Source organism: Ascaphus truei, chromosome 3 (assembly GCF_040206685.1).
Source record: "Ascaphus truei isolate aAscTru1 chromosome 3, aAscTru1.hap1, whole genome shotgun sequence".
Taxonomy (NCBI): domain Eukaryota; kingdom Metazoa; phylum Chordata; class Amphibia; order Anura; family Ascaphidae; genus Ascaphus; species Ascaphus truei.
In genome coordinates this window covers 86997807-87019809 of record NC_134485.1, presented here as the reverse complement: position 1 = coordinate 87019809, position 22003 = coordinate 86997807, and the positions used below count along the sequence as shown (strand labels likewise).

The 22003-nt window shown below is 46.1% G+C and overlaps 1 protein-coding gene across 5 annotated transcripts in view; it reads right to left on the bottom strand.

Moving 5' to 3' along the window:
- The window catches only part of ABHD11 (abhydrolase domain containing 11), a 71285-nt gene that overhangs the window by 24210 nt on the left and 25072 nt on the right, over positions 1-22003 (bottom strand). For all 5 annotated transcript variants that reach the window (XM_075594525.1, XM_075594523.1, XM_075594526.1 and 2 more), the window contains 3 exons: positions 8935-9192; positions 8103-8144; positions 6786-6827 (listed from right to left, as the gene is read on the bottom strand). In XM_075594525.1, coding sequence (XP_075450640.1) covers positions 6786-6827; positions 8103-8144; positions 8935-9192 — 342 coding nt within the window. The remainder of the gene's footprint in view (positions 1-6785; positions 6828-8102; positions 8145-8934; positions 9193-22003) is intronic.

Here is a 22003-nt window from a genome sequence, read left to right as displayed (position 1 = left end):
AAGGAGAGATTCTTCCTGAGCTCACACGTGAGCTGAGCTGACCCAGGAAACAGAAAGAGCAGAGAATTCCTTAGTCTCACACGTGACGTGGGGCTGAACCAAGGAAAGACTGCATACGGACACTGTCTTGAGCTGCAAACGAGACTGCACGCTGCCAGCAAGACACAGGGGACAATACTTCTAAAACCTGGATCCTGACATTGCCTTATCGCACAAGAGTGTGGACACCAGGAGACCAGAGAAGCCTTCCCCTAGAACAGCGTTTCCCAAATGGTGGGTCGCGACCCAGCACCGGGCCACGGCACCAAAATTGCCGGGTCGCAGCGAGGCTGGCCACTCGGTGTCTCCCCCCCCCCCCCCCGCTCAAGTTAAAAAAATGGTGTCTCCCCCCCCCCCCCCCGCTCAAGTTAAAAAAATGGCGGCGAGTCCCCCCGCGGTCCCGCGCGCATGCGCAGGGCCCGCTTCCTTCCTCCCCCCCGCTCCCAATGTGGGACGGAAGGGGAAGTACAAGCTCCTACTGTGGCCTGCTTCCCCCCGCGGCCAGCTTCCCGAGCTCACCTCCCATGGCACCCCCTCCGAGCCCATCTCCCGTGCCCCCAAGCCCACCTCCCGTCCTGGGCAGCAGGGGATATCGAGGGCAGCGGGGGAAAGCGTCCGGCGGCAAGGTAAGTCACCCCACCCAGTCACTGTCACCCAGTGACTCTCTCCCACCCAATCACTGTCTCCCACCCAAGTGTCCCTGGCCCCCTCCTAACAACCCAAGTGTCCCTGGCCCCCTCCTAACACCCACCTACCCAAGTGTCCCTGGCCCCCTCCTAACACCCACCCACCCAAGTGTCCCTGACCCCCTCCTAACACCCACCCACCCAAGTGTCCCTGGCCCCCTCCTAACATCCCAAGTGTCCCTGGCCCCCTCCTAACACCCACCCACCCAAGTGTCCCTGGCCCCCTCCTAACACCCACCCACCCACCCAAGTGTCCCTGGCCCCCTCCTAACACCCACCCAAGTGTCCCCGGCCCCCTCCTAACAAAAGTGTCCCTGGCCCCCTCCTAACACCCACCCACCCAAGTGTCCCTGACCCCTCCTAACACCCACCCACATTCGTCATTGCCTGTAATTCACTGTTTGTGTCTGTGTGCGTATAGGGGAGAGCGAGTGTGTGTGTATCTGTATCTGTGTGTGTGTGTGTGTATCAGTGTGTGTGTATCTGTGTGTGTGTGTGTGTGTGTGTGTATCAGTGTGTGTGTATCTGTATCTGTGTATCTGTATCTGTGTGTGTGTGTGTGTATCTGTATCTGTGTGTGTGTGTGTATCAGTGTCTGTGTGTGTGTGTATCAGTGTCTGTGTGTGTATCAGTGTCTGTGTGTGTGTGTGTATCAGTGTCTGTGTGTGTGTTTGTGTATCAGTGTCTGTGTGTGTGTGTGTGTGTGTGTGTGTGTGTATCAGTGTCTGTGTGTGTCTGTGTGTGTGTGTGTGTATCAGTGTCTGTGTGTGTGTGTGTGTGTGTGTGTGTGTGTGTATATCAGTGTCTGTGTGTGTGTGTGTATCAGTGTCTGTGTGTGTGTGTGAGAGTGTATCAGTGTCTGTGTGTGTGTGTGTGTGTGTGTGTGTGTATCAGTGTGTGTGTGTGTGTGTGTGTGTGTGTGTGTGTGTGTGTGTGTGTATCAGTGTCTGTGTATGTGTGTATCAGTGTGTGTGTGTATCAGTGTCTGTGTGTGTGTGTATCAGTGTCTGTGTGTGTATCAGTGTCTGTGTGTGTATCAGTGTCTGTGTGTGTGTGTATATCAGTGTCTGTGTGTGTGTGTATCAGTGTCTGTGTGTGTGTTTGTGTATCAGTGTCTGTGTGTGTGTGTGTGTGTGTGTGTGTGTGTGTATCAGTGTCTGTGTGTGTGTGTGTGTGTGAGTGTATCAGTGTCTGTGTGTGTGTGTGTATCAGTGTGTGTGTGTGTGTGTGTGTGTGTGTGTGTAGCAGTGTCTCTGTGTGGCTGCGTGTGTGTCAGTGGCTGCGTGTGTGTATCAGTGCGTGTCTTTAAGTGGCTGCGTGTGTGTGTATCAGTGGCTGTGTGTGTGTCTGTGCAGGCCCTATAGGCCAGTATAGGCGATAACATTTTTAGTGGGTCACGAAGGAGAAGTTTAAAAATAACCGTGTCACGGGAAAAAAAAGTTTGGGAAACCCTGCCCTAGAACTACAAGAGACAGATAAGACTTTTCTTATAAGACTGTTATCTATGTTCATACTGCTGCGGCCGAGTTTATTCCAGCATTTGCCCGTTCTCGGCCGCAGCAGTAACCTGGCGCGCGCCGGAGGGTGCCGGAGGAGAGGCCCGCCGATCGGGGCTTCCCCCTCTCCTCACCGGGTCCGCCGGGTCTGCCGGAACGTCCCGCCGCCGTCCTCACATCCGAGCGACACCAGGGCTCCCTCGGGGAGCCCTGGGCACGCGTACAGGTGGCACAGGCACCTGATGACGCGTGACCGTGCATCGGTGATGCGCGGCACGCTGAGGGAGTGCGGCTCGCAAGCCGGGACATATCCCGGCTTGCGGAATGAGCCGTACTCAAATAAAGTGTGCCGCCTGTGTAAATATATATATAAATGTCTCTATGATTTGGGCTGTTGAATCGCTGGGCTAACCACGCAGTTAAAGAGGGCTGGACTACAAGTATATATATATACAGTGTTCGACAAACCTATACATTTGCACGCCCCGGGCGAGTGGATTTAACATCGTGGCGAGCTCCTAGCCCAAGCAGCACACGTGTGGTACTAGGTGGCGAGTAGATTTTTTTGTTCGGCGAGTAGATTTTTTGGTGATTTGTCGACCACTGTGTATATATATATATATATATATGTATATATATATATATATATATATATATATATACTCCAAAGTGGAGCAGATTTGTTTGCGGATTTTCACATGTTTGCTGTGTTTAAAGCGACAGGCGCCATAAAGCCTCATTTAAGTTTCACTTTAAACTGTCTCCATTGCGTGCCTCTGAATACGTCTCTTACACACTCCATCCTAGGATCACAGTTTTCTATTGGCTGTGACATGTTTACAGGGTTATATCTGGGTTGTTGATGCCTTTTTACCAAAATCTGACATGTGTAAGTATGTGAAGCAGGGTGCCCCTCTTACCTCCGTAGGAGACGTCCTGTTCAATGTAAAATAGTGGCTTCCCACTGCGGCCTGCATGACAGACATCATCCTAGACTCTAAGGTGTGAGGGGATTGTGTTGGAGACCCCGCAACATGGGACAAGGTTGTGGTGCTTGCTCCTATGAGAAGTGTGGCCTGGCTGGACCTTAAGACAGGAAGGTAAAGTGCACCAACGCAAGGGGGGGGGGGGGGTAGCGCTGCTCTCACACACATTGGGAGGGATTGCTCACAGGAACTGGGTCACAGGTGCCCAAGCACCCCGGGTACCATTTGGGGCTAGCTACCCCTGGATTATTGTTGTTTCTATTATAATACTGTGCATTGTCTTGTACTGTTCATGTTATGCTTTCTGTGGGACTACTGTAAAGGACATATATATATGCAAAAAAAACAAAAGAAAAACAGGCGCACTCCTAGTGTAATAAAGTATAAAAAGGTTTTATAGGACTATAAAATATAAAAAAACGCACTCACAAACAGAGTAATATATAAAGCATGTATGAGATATACTCAATCGCCTGAGAACTGCAGGGGTCCACGCCAAACGTCCCGTTGGTGCCACCTCTGGTGTATCCGGTGATCTAGCAGGATGTATAGGTGCTTCAGGAACCGGATGATGTCAGACTCAGTGTCTCGTACAGAGGGCGTTTCCCAAAGTGGCGAGTTTGTAGCTGATTTTATTATACACGAACGGAGAGCTTATTTTGCAGCTATTGAGTATTTGCATGGGATTGCCGTCATTCCGATACTGCGGTTGTCTGCTGGTGAGCAGTGGTAGCTGAAGGAGGTGTAGCCGGAGGAAGTCTCTGTACGAGACACTGAGTCTGACATCAACCGGTTCCTGAAGCACTTATACATCCTGCTAGATCACCGGATACACCAGAGGTGGCACCAACGGGACGTTTGGCGTGGACCCCTGCAGTTCTCAGGCGATTGAGTATATCTCATACATGCTTTATATATTACTCTGTTTGTGAGTGCGTTTTTTATATTTTACAGTCCTATAAAACCTTTTAATACTTTATTACACTAGGAGTGCGCCTGTTTTTCTTTTGTTTTTTTACAGATATCTTTGGGATTTGGTGATCCTTACATTCGGGCTGCAAGTCTCCGGTGGATTAAGTACATTTGTGGACTTTGAGTTGTGAACTGGGTCTTATATACACTTTTTTATTATTTTTTATATATATTTTTTATTTTTTCTTATTTTTATTATTTTTGATGTGACTTATTATATTTTTATTATTGTCATATATTCCAGTTTATAATTTATTGTAGGTCAGTTGTTCTATTTAAAATTCGCCTTTTGGGTATTCATTGGTCAGATAGCCTTAATATTCCAATCTGTCTGATACAGCTGATCAAAATTGAATCAGTTATACTAAGGCGCTACTCCAATCTGTTCTTGTCTTTATATATATATATATATATATATATATATATATATATATATATATATATATATATATAATGTAAATACAACTGTATGCTCATCTGCATGTCTTAGGCAGGTCTGCAACCCCGCCTTTCCCCATTATCACCCAGCACACAGCACTTCCACTGCAGCAAGGGATTCTGGGAAATGACATGCAAATGAGCACACAGTGCCACTTTTTGCTTCAAAAACCATTTTTAACATGGTTCCCTATAGGCTTAAGCTTGCTGCATGGTCACAGCTTTGAGCACAACCAGGGTTAAGGTGCATACCCAGAAAACCACCCACAGACAGCTTTTTTTTTTTGTAGCCCGGGTGGTGAAAAAAGTGATTCCACCTCAAAAACCGTGCTCGTGGTCAAGTGAGACCAGGTGCGCTCCACATGTGACAAAGTCTTCTCCGGAGAGTAGGCCAGTCCGTACCAAGAAACAGTCCTCTCCAGCCGAAGCCTTGGATTCCTGTTGTTACATTGACGTCGTCATCCGAGGAATCCGACGTCCATCCTGTTCCCTCCTAGTGCAGCAGACGCCGCAGGAGGGTCCAAGTCTTTAGGGTGTTCGGCTGACGCCTACTAACCCACCGTGATCTTCTCCCGAGGGATTGGCGGTCACTAGCCAGCACTACAGTCTTTACTCTCCGAAGAAAGGGGTGACGTTAACCCAACACCAAACAAAACAAATTCATGGTGCGAGTGCTCTGGTGCTCTGTGCAATGCAGTGCAGGAGGTGCTCAAACGTACAACACAAAAAGGGAGTGCACGCCTGGCCCTTTGCAAGGCCAGGCAGTGACAAAAATAATTGGCTTGTCCCCTCAGCGGAAGGCAATAAGGGGGGCCAAAGTGCGGGAAAAATAGGGGACGGTGCAAAAAAATCTGTGCAGATCAAGTGCTCGTAAGTGGAGGCCGCCGCCCAAACAGCCATCCACAGTGCAGCAAGTGATGCTCCCCAGGTGTTCCAAGCCTGGGGTGCAAGATTAAAAAGCCCGGGCTACTTTGCATCCGCCCTCTCAGCCCATGACCAGACCAAGTGATGCAACTAGGGCCATCCTTCACAGGACAGACCCTACACTTGATCTTAGCTTCTTCAGGGGATCATCATTGATGACGAAACGCGTAGGACGTGGCTAGATTGCGGCCGCCATTTGCTCACGAACACTGCTGATACCTGCACAGAGACTTTGGGCTCCCGTGTGCGCTCGTTGCGGCCATTGCTCAGCTGAATTGAGGACTCTCTAAACTTTGTTTCCTGGTGGGACCCGTTTTCCCTATACACGCTGAACACCAAAGGCGAGGGATGCTGTTTCCGGTTCCTGCTGTATGGAGGAGGTCCACGTGACGACGCCACTGATCTAAGCTGGACGCTGTTGCTGGAGCTGCTGGCACATGAGAGCCTATCTCATACACGCTTATTATTGCTGTACCTTTGTGAGTGGGCATTTTATAGATTTTATGTTCCTTTAATACATTTTTTATTATGGTAATGCACTAGGTGTGCGCCTGTTTCTTTCTTTTTCCTTTTATATATATATATATATATATATATATATATATATATATATTATATATATATATTATTGATTGTGAGTGTGTTAATTGAATATACCCTAGGTATACGAGTCCTATGAGGAGTCAATCCTATTACCCTAGAATCCTCATAGGTGGAGGCGCTGCACCATATAGAGATGTACAGAACACACAGTCATCCCAGGCCCAGGTAGCACCAGTACTGTAATAGCGGATGATTCCCTTAGGGTAGGGGGAATACCTGTTACATATGTTTAAAGCATTTGTTAAAGTTATCTTGTAAACATGGTGAGCGGAAACTTAGGCCCAGATCCACAGAGCTGCAATAAGTGAGTTGACATGACATTTTGCCTAAACGTGTATTTTCAAAGCTGACTAACTTAACGTTAAGTCCTGTTTTCCACTCTTTGATAAGAGCCACAGTTAAAGTGATCACTCAATTGACAAACACTGTCCCAATCAGAGGCCTCTATGTAAAGCAATTTCTCATTCATTTCTAGAAAAACAAGTCATATCTTAGCTTTTAGCATGATTACATTTAATTAAGATTGTAATTAAGTAGATTATTAATTTGTTTACATAAGGTGGTTTTATGCCGGGTATGCGTGAATGCACCTTTAGTACCATTGTTTTTTCAAACACACTTTATCCATTCCCCATTTTTACCTGAGCTCTTGGGTGGTTCTTGTGGCGGTTCCCCTGAAGGAGCTGAAAGTATAAATATGAATCAGGGTATTGTCCACTATTTCTCCTCTGCATCCAATACCACTTCCTTGCCTTGTTTCCCCTTTGTATCCTTTATTACCCACCTTATTGTACCCAACTTCCCATCTTCTCTCTAAATGTACCCTAGGTTTTTTATTCAATAAGCCCCAAAGTGGCCAATCGCACCATTTACAGAAAACCTCTGATTGGCTTGAGAGTTTGCCGCACTTCTATCTCCATTAGTTTCTTTATATCTTGCACCTTTTGGAAATGAGGTACGTAGAGGTACTGAAAACATTGCCCTGTGTATTAGGATTATGTTCCCTGCACCTAAAGCTGCAGTTTCCTACCATATGACTTGTTTTGAAAGTGAGCTCTATGTGATGCCCTTTAATGCAGATTAACAACCTTATTTTTTCCCCCTAGCTCTTTGTTTATTTTAATACTTATTTAAAAAGGCCCAAAGCCTGGAGTAGAGTGATCACATAGCACCTCCCGCTGTTTATTCTCACCTTCTTTACTCCAACATGCAGACTACAAAGGAGTAATATCTTAACCTTCTCAGATGAGGTTCTTTGAGGTTTATTAATGTCACTAAGTGAGGGGCTGAGCAGCCGTGGTAATTTAGATTTTGGACTTTAATGTTTAGCAATAAAATAAACCGTTTAAAAATCTTTGAGAAGGGAACAAACTAGATAGGTGAAATTACACACTGTCCAGTAACATGAAGAAACCTTAATCATGCAGGGGGTATGGCCCCTTTAAAATGGCACTCCATCCTAGGATCACAGTGTACTAATGGCTGTGAGATGTTTACAGTGTTATTGATGCTTTTTTTTAACCAAAATCTGACATGTATAAGTATGTTTAAAACTTTTGTTAATGTTAACTTGTAAACATGGTGAGCGGAGACTTCAGCCCAGATCCACAGAGCTACAATAAGTGAGTCAACGCAACGTTTTGCCTAAACGTGTATTTCCAAAGCTGAATAACGTAATGTTATGTCCTGTTTTTGGCTCTCTGATAAGAGCCACAGTTAAAGAGATCACTCAATTGACAAACACTGCCCCATTCAGAGGCCTCTATGTAATGCAATTTCTCATCCAATTCTAAAAAAAAAAAAAACAAGCCATATCTTAGCATGATTACATTGAATTAAAAAAAAGCCAAGTAGATTATTAATTTGTTTACCAAAAGTTGTTTTATGCCGGCTATGCGTGATTGCAAATTTAGTACCATTATTTTTTCAAACACACTTTACCCATTCCCCATTTTTACCTGGGCTCTTGGGTGGTTCTTGTGCTGGTCCCCCTGAAGGAGCTGAAAGTATAGATATGAATCAGGGTATTGTCCACTATTTCTCCTCTGCATCCAATATCACTTCCGTGCCTTCTTCCCCCCTTTGTTTCCTTAATTGTACCCAATGCATGCTATGCATTTTGGATGTCCTGTATCTTCCTTGTCTATATGTGTCTTCTACCTTAGGCCTGCATCATGGTGCCCGCTGGCGCTCGTCTGCAAGTGCCCATCGCATCGCGGGCGCCTCTCCCCCGAGCGATGTGTGAGCATTGCTGCAGGAGATTGGGGAGGCGATGGGAAGGCGTGGCGGACACGTCACGAAGCTGGTTCGCCCTCATTGGCTGAACCAGCTCACGTGACGCTGACGTCACGCGGCAGCCGCCTGAAAAGACAAAATGTATTGTCTTCTCAAAACGTAGCCGCGTCAACGCACTACTTCGCCTGCAGGTGCGCGTGTGCTTCGCAAACAGCTAGTGCAAACTACAGAAGTATTCTTTACGCGCATGCGTGCGCACGTTACAACTTCGGGAATATGAGCTCGGCCTTACTTTGTCTTTTAAATACCATACCTCTGCTTTCCATTACATAGCCCTTCCTTGTGTGATGTATGATATATATGTTTGTTGGCTAACCATAGAAATTTTCAACAACCTGTCTTTACATTAAGACTGTGGCGCTATCTGGTTTCGATTATTTCCTTGGATAACATCTCCATTTACTCTTGTTTTTGTGTGACTACACATTGAAATGGGATTTTATACTGTAGTTAATTGTTGTTGTTTCAATGCAAAGAACGCAAACACATTAGTACCTTTTATCCCCAGCTTGTCGCTGAGCATGGGGTCCCTTTCTGACAGCTTCTCGAGCAGGATTCTGCTGGATTCGTCACCCTTTTTTCTCACCATATTTGTCATGCAGCTGCATCTGTCACGTTGCGTGTTTTTGCCCTTCACGTGCTCTACCTCTGCCTCACTCAGAACCGCTTCCTCCTGTAAGTCATCCAGCAGACTGTCTGTCAGTGCACGGTTACTTCCTCTGATAAACTCAAATTGAATCTTCTTCAGTTGTTCTGCAAAACAGGACGCAAGTGTCACAATTCATTCGTTATATACAGGATTTTATACCAGGGGGGCTGAAAGCAGGAAGAATAATCTATCACAGACCAGCCACTCTTAGCTACAATATTTATCCGTAGTTTTGTAGGTAAAAATGTGGTGGAAGTCTCAGCAAAGCCTTTCCCCCCCCAAAAAAATGTATATCCAAACTACAATAAACAAATCAGCTTTAAAAAATGTGGTAGAAAAGGCACATGGCATCTCCAAGTAATATTCCAGCCTATTTCCTAAAAATTGCATAATTATTACATGCATTTCTTTTTGATTCCTGATAAAAAAGATCCCTGGTACATATAGCAGGGAGAGTACAACCAGGGGGATAACATTGTATCGTACAGGCCAGAGTGTTTATACCACAGGGACTGAAAGCTAAGGATAACCTCATATCTCACAGATCAGTGTTTGTATTATTTACGCCACCGAAAACAGCAGAGCATTGGAGGCAGTTTTTTTAATACAGATATGATCCACGCCATTGGACACTGGTCTTTTGCATTGTAGCATACCATGGCATTCTGTATAAGCAGCAATACTACATTGAATACGAAACATTTGCCAAGTGTTGAATTTAACGGTCTTGTGATACTACCATGGGCAGTGGGGAAAGTTTTAATGAACGGTTTACGGGAAATGGTTCCACTAACATATGGCATCTGTCAAGGATAAACCCATTCTCTAGATAGAATAGATAGATCCCTTTCTACACTAGTTGCAGGACATATAATAAAAGCACTGCGGGCAATTACACATCACCTACATAACTTCATTGGGAGAGATGACTATATTAATGGTACAATGGTAATCGCCAGTATGTAGCATACAATCATAGTCATAGGAGACATGAAAAAAAAAAATAATAAAAGTTCCAGCATCACAAGTTTTTTTTTTATAGATATATTACTTTGATTTTTATTGTTTTTTTTAAAGTAATACAGTGACAAAGCTTACATCCATAGTATCTTTTCAACAATAATGAGGGTCAAATATTAACAACAAATACCAAATAACAGTAGGGAGGAGGGGGTGGCGGCTCAGGTCCGCTCCTCAGCCAAGCGTTGTGCTTCCCCAGCGGACTATATCGCGGTAGTTCGCTGTGTGTGTGATACATATTATTCAAACACTAGATACAGCTCAGCCCCATTATAGCGCGATCCGCTATAATGCGGATCCGCTTATAATGCGATTTGAGCGTGGACCCCGAATTTTTTTTGCACACACTGCACACTGCACACACACACTGCACACACAGCACCAGCACACACCCACAGCACACTGCACACAGTACCAGCACACACACAGCACCAGCACACACACAGCACCAGCACACACAGCACACTCAGCACCAGCACACTGCACACAGCACACTGCACCAGCACACACACAGCCCCCTCCCTACACCCCTACCTCTGGTGTCATGGCTGCTGGGGGCATAGTGGGGCTGCTGGGTGGGGGGGGGGGTATTGGTGCAGAGCTGCTGGCATTGATCGGTGCGTAGCTGGGAGGGGTCGGTGCGGAGCTGGGAGGGGTCGGTGCGGGGCTGGGGGGGGTCGGTGCGGGGCTGTTGGGGGATCGGTGCGGGGCTGGGGGGGATCGGTGTGGGGCTAGGGTGGGGGTATCTGTGCGGGACTGCTGGCGGGGATCGGTGCGGAGCTGGGGGGGGATCGGTGCGGGGCTGCTGGCGCGGATCGGTGCGGGTCATCGGTGCGGAGCTGGGGGGGGATCGGTGCGGGGCTGCTGGCGGGGATTGGTGCAGAGCTGCTGGGGGAAGTACGGTGGCTGCTGGGGGATCGTGTAGGGCTTCCGGCGCCTCACTCCATCTCCTCCCCCCTCCTCCCGATCTGGCGCGCGGTGGCCATTTTCTTTTTAAATTAGCGCGGTCGGATTGGGTGGCCCCCGAGGACCGCGCTATAACAGGGTTGAGCTGTACAAGTGGACCTTATCATTCCTCTCTTCCGTAGTCCACCAGAATTCCTACTGTCTGCTATACTACACATCCATCATACGAGAATGCATCTGCAACTATCAAAGCCAGATTGTGTTTGTCTCTACCTCGGGGATGTCTGTCTGGGCCAACCAAGGCATCCAAACTTTTAGAAAATTGACGACAAGCGTCATTAACTAAATTTGTTAATTTTTCCATCTGGCACACAAACCAAATTATGTTCCTGATCTTGGGAATTTATGGGATTTCGATTTGTTTCCATAATGCTGCGATCTCGCACCTCGTTGCTGTTGCAAAATGAGCAATCAGTTTATTACCTGCTTTGGATAGGCCCGGTGTTGGTCTATTTAAGAGAAACAGCCACGGGTCCAGTGGGATTGTGAGGTCATAAATCCTCTGAAGCCAATCTCTAATCTTCTCCCAGATAGGGATAATCCGTGGACAGGACCAGAGCATATGTAACAGGTCGGCGAATTCTCCACACTGTCTAGGGCACAGCGGGGAGTATCCTGGTATAAATCTAGATAACTTTAGTGGGGTGAGATACCACCTCATTAAAACTTTATATGCATTCTCCTTTAATGTTGTGCATGTCGAGCTCTTAGCTACTGCTGTGACTATTTTTTTTTTTATAACTTGTATTTTATTGGTGTGTAGATACATGATATACATGAAAAACATATCCAATACATGGTAAACAGGGTAGCATACATTACATAATGATGTAGGTATAACATATTTAATGAGCCCACGCGGTTTTTCGAGCCCTACTCCGCCGCGTAGGTAAAGATCTTATTTTAGGTGATGTGTATCCATGGTGAAATAATATTTGTTACAAATAAGGAAAAATAAATAAATAATAATAATAATAAAAAAAAATTAAAAAAAAGGGGAGGAGGTAGGTTAGAGGGGGGTGGAAGGAGGAAGGGGAGCGTATAGGGTGAGGATGTAGTGGTATCAGGAGTCTACTACTAAGACGGCTCATGTACTATAGACCCTTGTAGAAGATCATGTGACAGTATAAGTAGTCAATAATGAGTGGGAATGGTGATCCAGCTGTAAACTTAGTTTCCACTCCACCCAAGGAGAACGCATCTATTACTATTATAGCCAAATTGTGTCACGCTCTACCCCTGGGATGTCTGTCTGAGCTAGCCATGGGGCCCAAACTTTTAAGTAGTTGTCACCAGTATCATTAACTAGGCTTGTTAGCTTTTCCATCTGGCAAATATACCAAATACGGTTCCGAATCTTTGGGATAATTGGAATTTCGGGGCGTTTCCATAATGCTGCGATCTCGCACCGCGTAGCTATTGCAAAATGTGCAATTAGTTTGTTGTTGGATTTTGATAGGCCCTTTAGAGGTCTGTTTAGGAGAAACAACCACGGGTCTGGGGGAATTGTGAGATCAAACATTCTCTGGATCCAATTTCTGATCTTTTCCCATATCGGGGATATCCGCGGGCAGGACCTGCTGTGACTATTTTTGTACATTCCTCCTCGTCCAAAACCTCTCCCAGATCCACTTCCCACTGCGCCATATAACTTCATTTTTGGTTCACGGCCGGTCCCGAACCGATCACTTCTCTGACACTAGCGGTCTCACATCGCAGATGTACAGTCTCTATGAGACAGAGCTTTCTGAATATAGTTAACTGAGGGCGGGGGAATATTTATTGGAAAATGCTCTGATCTGGAGGTAGCTAGAGAATTCCGGGTGGGGGATATCTTTATCTGATCTACTTTGGTCGAATGCTTTGATTCCTCTTTTTCCCTCCAGATATCTAAGTCTGTGTTGATTTGGGTAGCCTGATTAGGTTGTTTGTTTAACTCCAATGGGGAGCAAACCTATCTCTCCAATGCCACCCATCTTTTCAATTCTGGGTTTGTCTGCCACTGGGAAATTTGACATACTTGCATCGCTTTATAGTAGGACAACAGGCAAAGAAACGCTAGACCCCCAGCTAATGGCATTTTTGTTAAGATCTTTCCCTTTACTGTCAGTTTATTATCTCCCCATATAAATTTGGAGATCGCAGACTGACGCGAGAGTATATCCCTCAGTCTCAGTGACACCGGTAATGTCTGAAATAGGTAAAAGTGTGAGGATTCGCCATCCTGATGGCCGGAACTCACCTCCTCATCCTATCCCATTAGGCACTCAGGAGGCGCGATCCCATGGCGGTTCTGCCACGCACGTGCGGACGACGCACGACCGGTCTGCCCTTCCGCGGGTCCCGTGCCCAATCTCCGTCCCTACTCTGATGTGCGGCCTGCACGTTCGGCCAGTCTTTCCTCCGGATCGGTGCCCAAGCTCCACCTTCGGCCTGACGACGGACATGCGTGGTGCGCAGGCAACGCGCATTCTAGACATCCTTCTCTGACGCGCGCGGAACAGGTCTTCTCTGGACCCGCCTCCAGACTCCGCTCTCGCTCACACGACGGGCATGCGCGCCGCGCGACTGAGTCACCATTCTCTGACGTCGGTGACGCGCGCGGGACGTAGCCCCACCCCCAGGTCAAATCAGGCTGTTCAATAGGGCACACCTGCGTGACCCCGCAGCCTATCCGCAAATTCGTTTTGGCTCCGCTTTGACTTCCCATTGGAGAGAGGTTCCTTATATACCCGCCTTGCTCATTCACTCATTGCTGAGCATAACCTTGTGTGACGCCATGCCTTGCTGCATCCCTGCCTTGTGCCTTGTTGTATCCTGCCTTGTTCCTGCTGCTGCCTGACCCCTGCTACGTTATTGGACTCCGCATCTCACTTCTCCTGACCCGGCTTACGTACGACCATCCTGAACTCTCTAATCCTGACCTCGGCTACCCTCGCAACGACTACTCTCCACTCCTGACCTTGGTAAAGTACCCAAACGATCCGCTACTCTCCAATCCAGACCCGGCAAGTATAAACGACTACTCTACCTTCCATACTCCTGATCCGGCTTGCAAGACCAATCTACACTCTAGGCGCGCCCTCGTGGTTGTGGGTTGGCGTTTATACAATTCTCTACCTCAGCCTCGCGGTCGCGTCTGGTTTGTGGTGAGCTACGCGTTACAATAAGATACGTGGGAGGAGATTCATCTTAATGCTATATATCCTACCTAACCATGAAATTTTGTGGGCCGACCATTTCCGAATGTCTTCTCTTAAGATTCGGATAAGTTTGGGGTAATTTGCTTGATATACATTCTTATATTCCTTAGTTATATACACCCCCAAATATTTAATATCTTTGCGTTGCCAATTAAAATTGATCTCAATCAATTTTTCCGTATCCTTTGGGAGGTTTACATTTAGTGCTTCAGAATTAGATTGGTTAATCTTAAAACCTGACATTTTATTACATTTCCCTAACAAATCGAAAAGGTTCAGTAGAGACATAAGAGGTTTTGAAATGGTTAGAAACACGTCATCAGCATATAATGCCACTTTATGAGTTTGCGTGTTAATTTTCACTCCCGAAATATCCGGGCTATTCCAAATTTGGGCTACCAATGGTTCCATACATAAGGCGAACAAGAAGGGGCGAAAGAGGGCATCCCTGTCTTGTGCCGCTTTTGATTTTAAAGAGCTCCGATGGGAAGCCTTGGTGGATTACTTCAGCTGCCGGGCCCGCATATAATGACAGGATAGCGTTACCCAACCGATCCCTGAAACCGAAAGCTCCAAGCGTGGCTTTTAAATATGGCCAATCAACCCTGTCAAAAGCTTTTTTTGCGTTTAGACTTAACATCATAACCTGTATCTTTTTTTGTATTGGCTATTTCTAGCAGATCAATGATTCGTTGTGTGTTGTCTGCAGTCTGGCGATCTTAATAAATCCGACTTGATCTGGATGTATCAGTCTAGGCAGGATGTGACTTAATCTATTGGCCAACAGTTTAGCATACAGTGGCGGCCGCCTTTAGTCTAAAGCGGCCGCATCCGCGGCTATTTTTAAAACGCGTTCAGACGCGGGCTTTTTTTTTTCACGGCGCCACAGGCGCTTCTAATGGCGCTGATTGGAGAACCAACCGCGCGCGGTCGTGAGATGCGGCTGGCGCGCGGCTAATTCCGGCGCCAAAATTGAAATGGCCGGGACAAATGCGGCAACCTTTAGAATAAGCTTGGCCGCAGCAGTACATTTTGATGTCTGTATTTATCAGGGAAATTGGTCTATAGCTTTTACAGTCTAGTGGATCTTTTCCTGGTTTGTGTATTACAGAGATGGACACCTGGAGCATATGTTCTGGGAACTAGGCCCCTTCCAGTACCCCATTAAACATCCGAAGGAGGCAAGGTGCTAGAAGTTTAATATATTTTTTATAATAGAGATTCGAGAATCCATCTGGTCCAGGGGTCTTTGATGGTTTTAGGTCTTTAACGACCTGTACTAATTCCTTCACTGTAACATTTGCCCCCAATACCTTCCTCTCCGAACCACTCAACCTTGGCAGCTTAGAGCTTGTCAGGAAATCCCTTAGAGCTCTCTTTGTTCTATCATTATGTGCCACTTTTTCCCCATTATAGAGGTCCTCATAGAATCTCTCAAATTCCTCCACTATTGACTTTGGGTTGGCCGTGGTGGCTCCCGATTTTAAACATATCGTCTGGATGTTGTAACCCGGTCGATTGTTCCTTAACTTGTTAGCTAGCATGGTATCTGGCCTGTTCTCTTTCTCATAAAACTTCCCCTTTGACCAGCTCAAATCATTGTCTGTCTGGGAGGCCAAGAGAAGATTTATTTCAATTTTGATATATTTCACTTCTTTAAGAGACTTTGGGTTGGCGCTCTGTTTATGAATATCTGTTAAAGCTTTCAGTTTGGACTGTAGCATAATTATCTTCGCAATTCTATTTTGTTTTCGTTTTGCTGCTATACTAATTAGAGTGCCTCTCAGGGTTTCTTTATGCGCTTCCCACAACATAGACTGGGAGTTGACACTACCATTGTTTAATTTGAAGAATTGGTCAATTTCCTTACCAATATTTGCTCGAATTCTGGGATCTGCAAAATACTCATTACTTTTCCAATTTGCTCCAGGTCTATCTAGAAAACTTTGTGTGCACCATAGCTCTATTGGTGCGTGATCTGACCATGAAATATCATGGATCTGGGCTTGGGAGATCTTTGGAACTAGTCTGCTTGAGACAAAGAAGTAATCGATTCTACTATAAGTTGCGTGAGGGTGCGAGAAGAAGGTGTAATCTCTCTCTAGTGGGTGCAGCTCTCTCCAGATATCTCAAGTTGATTGTCCCTTAGACCCCTGACTTGTGCATCCATCGTGCTGATGCTATTGGATTTGTGTGGGCCAGATCTGTCCAATTTTGGGTTACCCTATTTCCTCGATTCTAAGACGCAACTTTTTTTCCGATTTTCACATGTCTGAAATCGGGGTGCGTCTTAGAATCGATATATTAAAAAAATGGAAAAAAAAGTGCCTACAGTACTAATCCCCTCTTTCACTTACCATGTTTCAGGAGAGGTCCGATGTCAGCGGAGGATGAAGCGGGCGGTGGCGGCAGGAGAGGTCCCACGTCTGCAGATGGTTGAAGATGGGCAGCTGGCGGTTGTGCGGTGGGAGTGCGGCGGCGGCAGGACAGGTGCCAAGTCTGCAGGTGAATGAAGATAAGACAGCGGGCGTGCAGTGGCAGCAGGAGATCATAATAGCAGGAGAGCTGAGCAGAGCAGCATAGAGGAACGGCTGGGGAGGTGCACACTGTAACACCGGAAGTTGACCGGTGTCTGACTTCCAGGTTGCAGTGCGCTCTTCCCCAGTCGTCCACTCTGCTGCTCTGCTCCTGGTCAGCTCTCCTGCTATTATGATATCCTGCCGCCACTGCCACCGCACGCCCGCTGTCTTATCTTCATTCACCTGCAGACTTGGGAGGAAAAATAACTCAGAATAACTCGTCAAACTTGGCTCTTTTGCCCTTGGGCTAAGTCTGAATCCTGGAGTCCCCAACAAAGGCAGCCAGAGATCCGGGACAATCCGGAACTCAGAATCCCAAGGGACATGGGCATGTACCAGGATAATATCCATAGTACACGTTTTGAGGCGCAGACGACCTACCGAAGTGGTCTCCTAACTGGCACTTTGGCAAACACTACATTTAATTACACATACATATATTACGGCGCATTACACTAGACTAACACCAGAACACTTAAACAAATGACCATATAAATTTATGGGTATGATCCAGCATGGCCTCCCATCCATTTTCCATACCCCTGATATAGTAATCTCCCGGGGAACCCAAACCTTAACACACTGTGGGCTATAGTATGCATGATCAATCTCGGCGCACCCACCCTGTGAATAGAGGTCACCTCTGAAGTTTTTATATAAACCACTGGTTTTCTATCGAAAATGTTTCCACTCACTGCAACAATTTCCCTATGCTACCCACCAAGGCCCATTGGGTCGCCATTTTAATAGCGCCGATATCTCTCCTATGGAGTCATGAGTCCACATCCCACCTAACTGCCACTCCCATCGCCCCTCACCACCACATATTGAACTGTTTTATGCAGAGATTGGTATAAAACCTGTTGTCAAGCGTGTCTAATTGACTCGTGAACCCCAGAGCTCAACACACCTCCCACACTCCAGACAACCCCCTTCACTCGGGCTCCTTTAGCAGTCTCTATCCTCCTTACGGGAGAGTATATAGGGAAAGAGAAAAAAAAACGAAAGAGGAGAAGGGTACCAAGTTTGTTGAACTCAAGTTCAGGGCTGCAAGGTAGTCTCCATGCTGCTTCCCAGGATTCTTCCCGCCACTGCTTCATGCGGCTCCCTCAGCCCTCGGCTTCCTGAATTCCAACTGGCACTTTCCGGACCTGCTAGGGGTATTGCGTTAGCGATTTCTCTCCACCAGGGGCATCCCCTCTTTGGCCCTCCCCAGTTGGATACTACCCATGCCTCTTCGCTAACCTGCCCAGAACATGGGAGGGGGGGGGAAGGGTGGGGGGAGGGCCCAACGCCACTCTACTCGAGGACGCGATCTCCTGTAACGCAGGTACCCGCTGCCCCCCCCCACATGCAGTCATGAGCCCCACAACCTGGGGCAAACAGCCCCTCAGGCCCCTATGCCATTCCTATCTCCGGAGTGTATGAGATCAGGGAACCGACTTCCGCCTCACAGGTTCCCCTGCTTCACACTCAGTGCCAGTCAGTGTCTTTACTCACTGAGCCACTCCTTCTCCCTAGCCACTTATATCAAATTCCTTTGTCTCGGAGGGACTTTGTAACCAGCAGCAAGGACCTTCTTTTGGATAAGGTGGTAGCGGATAGATCTTGAAAGACCTCAAGTTTTATTCCCTCAAACTCTAGATTCTTAGTAGCCCTGGAGATCTGGCTGATATAGCCCTTTATTTTGAAATAATGAAATCTGATAATTATATCTCTAGGGAGGTCCCCCGATCAAGATGGAGGTCCGCTTCAGCCCTGTCAGGTAACATGTGCGTCAAACATTTTGTGGTGAACTCCTCAGGGTCCATGATGGCCTCTGGGACCCCCCTTAGCCGAATATTATTTCACCTGTCACGATTCTCGGCGTCCTCCTGTTTGTCAATTAGCTAGGATCATAGAATTCAAGTGGACAGTGGTTTTATCAGTCTTTTGCAGGGCTTTGATGGTGGTATCTAGCTTTGTCTCAAGGGTGTCCGTTCTGTCACCCCAGACTGTCAACATCCTTTCCTAACCACCAAAGCTCCTTTTGGAAAAAGGACTTCAACTCTGCTCAAAATTTTCTCATGTCACTCCTTGTGACCAAATCCTGGTCCCTTGCATCAATCTTGTTGTCTGACTTGTCGCTCTCAGAATCCGAGCCCTCCGTGTGTTTTGGTGCACTGGAGCCTCCCGCTCCCGTCATTTCACTTTTCTGAAAGTAGTTGGTCAGTATGGGGGCTCCTCTCCTAGATTGTGACCTCGTGGTCATCCTGGAGTGTTCCGATTTCGGAATCCACTCCTATCTGGGTGTTCCGCTTGTTTCGATCGCCGTTTAAATTTGCTTTTAACGCCGGCAGGGACGGAGCTCTAGAATTAAGCCTCCATACACCTAGTTGGTATGATGTACTGTACTATATGTGTAACCCCTCCTTGCCCACTAAGGAGGGTTACAACTGAGGTGGAATAGGTTTGTGCAGGTGTTGGTGCTTAGACTCTCATACCTTTTTCTCAGGGTGCTAGCGTCCGGGATAGCTGGTAGTGTAAGCTGATATAAGAAGGGCAACAGGGACTTTATTTGACAGAGGTTACTTTAGTTGACAAGACAGAATTCATACATTCTTCTTCCCTGGGAACTCAGATAGTTCTCCAGGGAGGTACACATGGCTTTGTCAACTTCCCTTGCCCATGGTTAAGGGGAACTTGAAATCTCTGGCTCCGGTGAACTGTAGTCACTCCCAGGTACCGTCCAAGACTCTATATAGGGGTGCACTTCTATTGAGGTTCCCATCCACTTGTCATCCTTACAATGCCCTAGAAGTCCATAGTATAGCAACCTGGTGTGCATATGCATAGGGTTGGCGTTAGAGCAACTCTAGCTGTGACACTTCTCTGGAACCCTCATTTAGGGATCCTTTACTTTGAAATGTCACGCATGTCCTCCTTGAAGGAAATATAGCATTCTCCAGCATCTTGACAATAACAGTGGCCCTTCCTAGATATGGGACCCTTCCCTAACTTCAAAAAAGATGACCATACTTCTCCACACAAAGTTGCACATTAAAGACATACCATTAACACCATACACTTAAGACAGTGAGTTTCTCCTCCTCTGGTGTCCTCAAGTAGCCTGGGGTCTAGAAGCTTCTTCAGCTCCGTTTATACCCAGTGTAATGTCACTATCCTAGATAGCCAATGTAACAGAGAAAGAAACAGAAATCTTAGAACTTATGTCAGGTGACTATTCTAGCATGTTCCGGAACTAAGGAGTAGCCTGACACCTGACATGAGCTACTTTGGCAACATAAAACTAGCTACTGAAAAGCATTCAATGTAGGAACAAGGAGAGGATGAGAAGAGGACAGACGGATTCTCTGCCCCCCACCCCCCTTTTTTGTTTCTTTACTTGCACTTTGTTAAATGCATGTCTTACGGTATAACATTGTTACCTCAATTGAAGACAAATGTATATTTTGTTGTATGATGGTAAACTCCAATAAAAATTTGAGTTATATAAAAAAAAAAAAAAAAACAATATCTACATGAAATAAGTTACATAGAATAAACTACATTTAGCTGGGACCTTTCCTATACATTAAACTGTTAATTCCCTATTAACCTCTTCAGTGGACAATAGTAATGCCACAAGGTTTATATATATTATATATATATATATATTATATTAGCCACGGAACGGTATCATCTATTTATTTTTTGATTATTAAAGCTCGGCTAACACGGTACTGATACCTCTATCTATATATATATATATATATATATATATATATATATATATAAAAGGAAAGAACAATAGCGCATCAAAATTAAATATCAACACAATATAAAGTGATACATAACACAATATACAATTCTGGAGGAGGTGCTACCAGTGACTACCTGTCCCTATCTCAGATGCTGCCAATTAGGTCCACGGCCCCACCACCGCCAACAGAGAAATTGGTGAAGATGACCTAGGCGCAATTGGGAAGAGAACAGAAATGTGAAAAAATTATAATTCCACACTATATTGAAAAATAATGAGGCACTTTAGTTGATGGTGATCCCGAAACAAATTGTCACTATATCCAAATGGGGGAAAAAAATTGTAGCTGCATTCATTGAGACTGTTGATTTCTTCACTATAAATGGAATTTTGAAGGTAATATAACCAGTATACCTAGATAAGTGGTAGTCTTCTTAAAAATAACATTTATTATAAAACTTCCTTAAGTACAGAAATAAAAAACATCAATGGTTAGTTGAGAGAGGATTACACTGAATAATATAGTTGGAATAAGTGTCCCAATTTGTATCCAAGCCTTTAAAAAGACTTTGAACAACCTGTTAAATCCGTGGGAAAAGTTCCTATAGCATATGGTATAGCTCACACAGAAAATACAATCGAAGTGCGTCTCCTTACCCTCCGTGATGTTCTTCTGGGTGGTGGGAAATTGGATATTATGAACTTCTGGTCAGCGTTCAAACACTGCTATGGGGGGGGGGAGGGAAGGGACACTTTTGGGAAGGAAGGGAAGTAGCTCAACCTCTTCTCCTTCTCCGTGTCCTCTCGATTCACTCATCCCTTCTCTTATGTCACTGCATATCACAGTTCTGCATCTCCAAACCGCGACTCAAACCTCTACCTCTATCTCCTCCTTTCTTGCCGACTGGGCTTCCGTGAGTTCGGCGTCTCCGTGTATGCGGCTTGCTTCCTCCACACTCACTACTTCCGCATCACGTGGGGGAGTCACTTCACGTCTCGCGAGACGTTCCACTTAGAAACTGCACTGTGTGTTGTCCGATCACTACTGCAAATTGTAGCTGTAAAGTGCCCTTACACAAAACGCGTAGGTGCGTTCGTGAAGTCTTTGTTAGGCATTAGCTTGCAATAAATTGATCTGCTTATTTGGAGTTTTGCCTGGGATTTTTTCTTACGTTTTCATACTCAGCCTTGCATGTTATCGGACTGTGCTCTGCCTACCTACCTACCTTCATTGTGAATTACTTACCTGTGGATGCACGTCATGGACACAGTGGACGCCCCCTTGGTATACAGGTAATGGGCCATAGTGCCGTTATTCATCCTGTTTATACCTGATATCTTTCACATTATATACTGTCTGGGTTTATACTAGTGCACCATTGGTTGCGGTTGTCAGGTGGACATC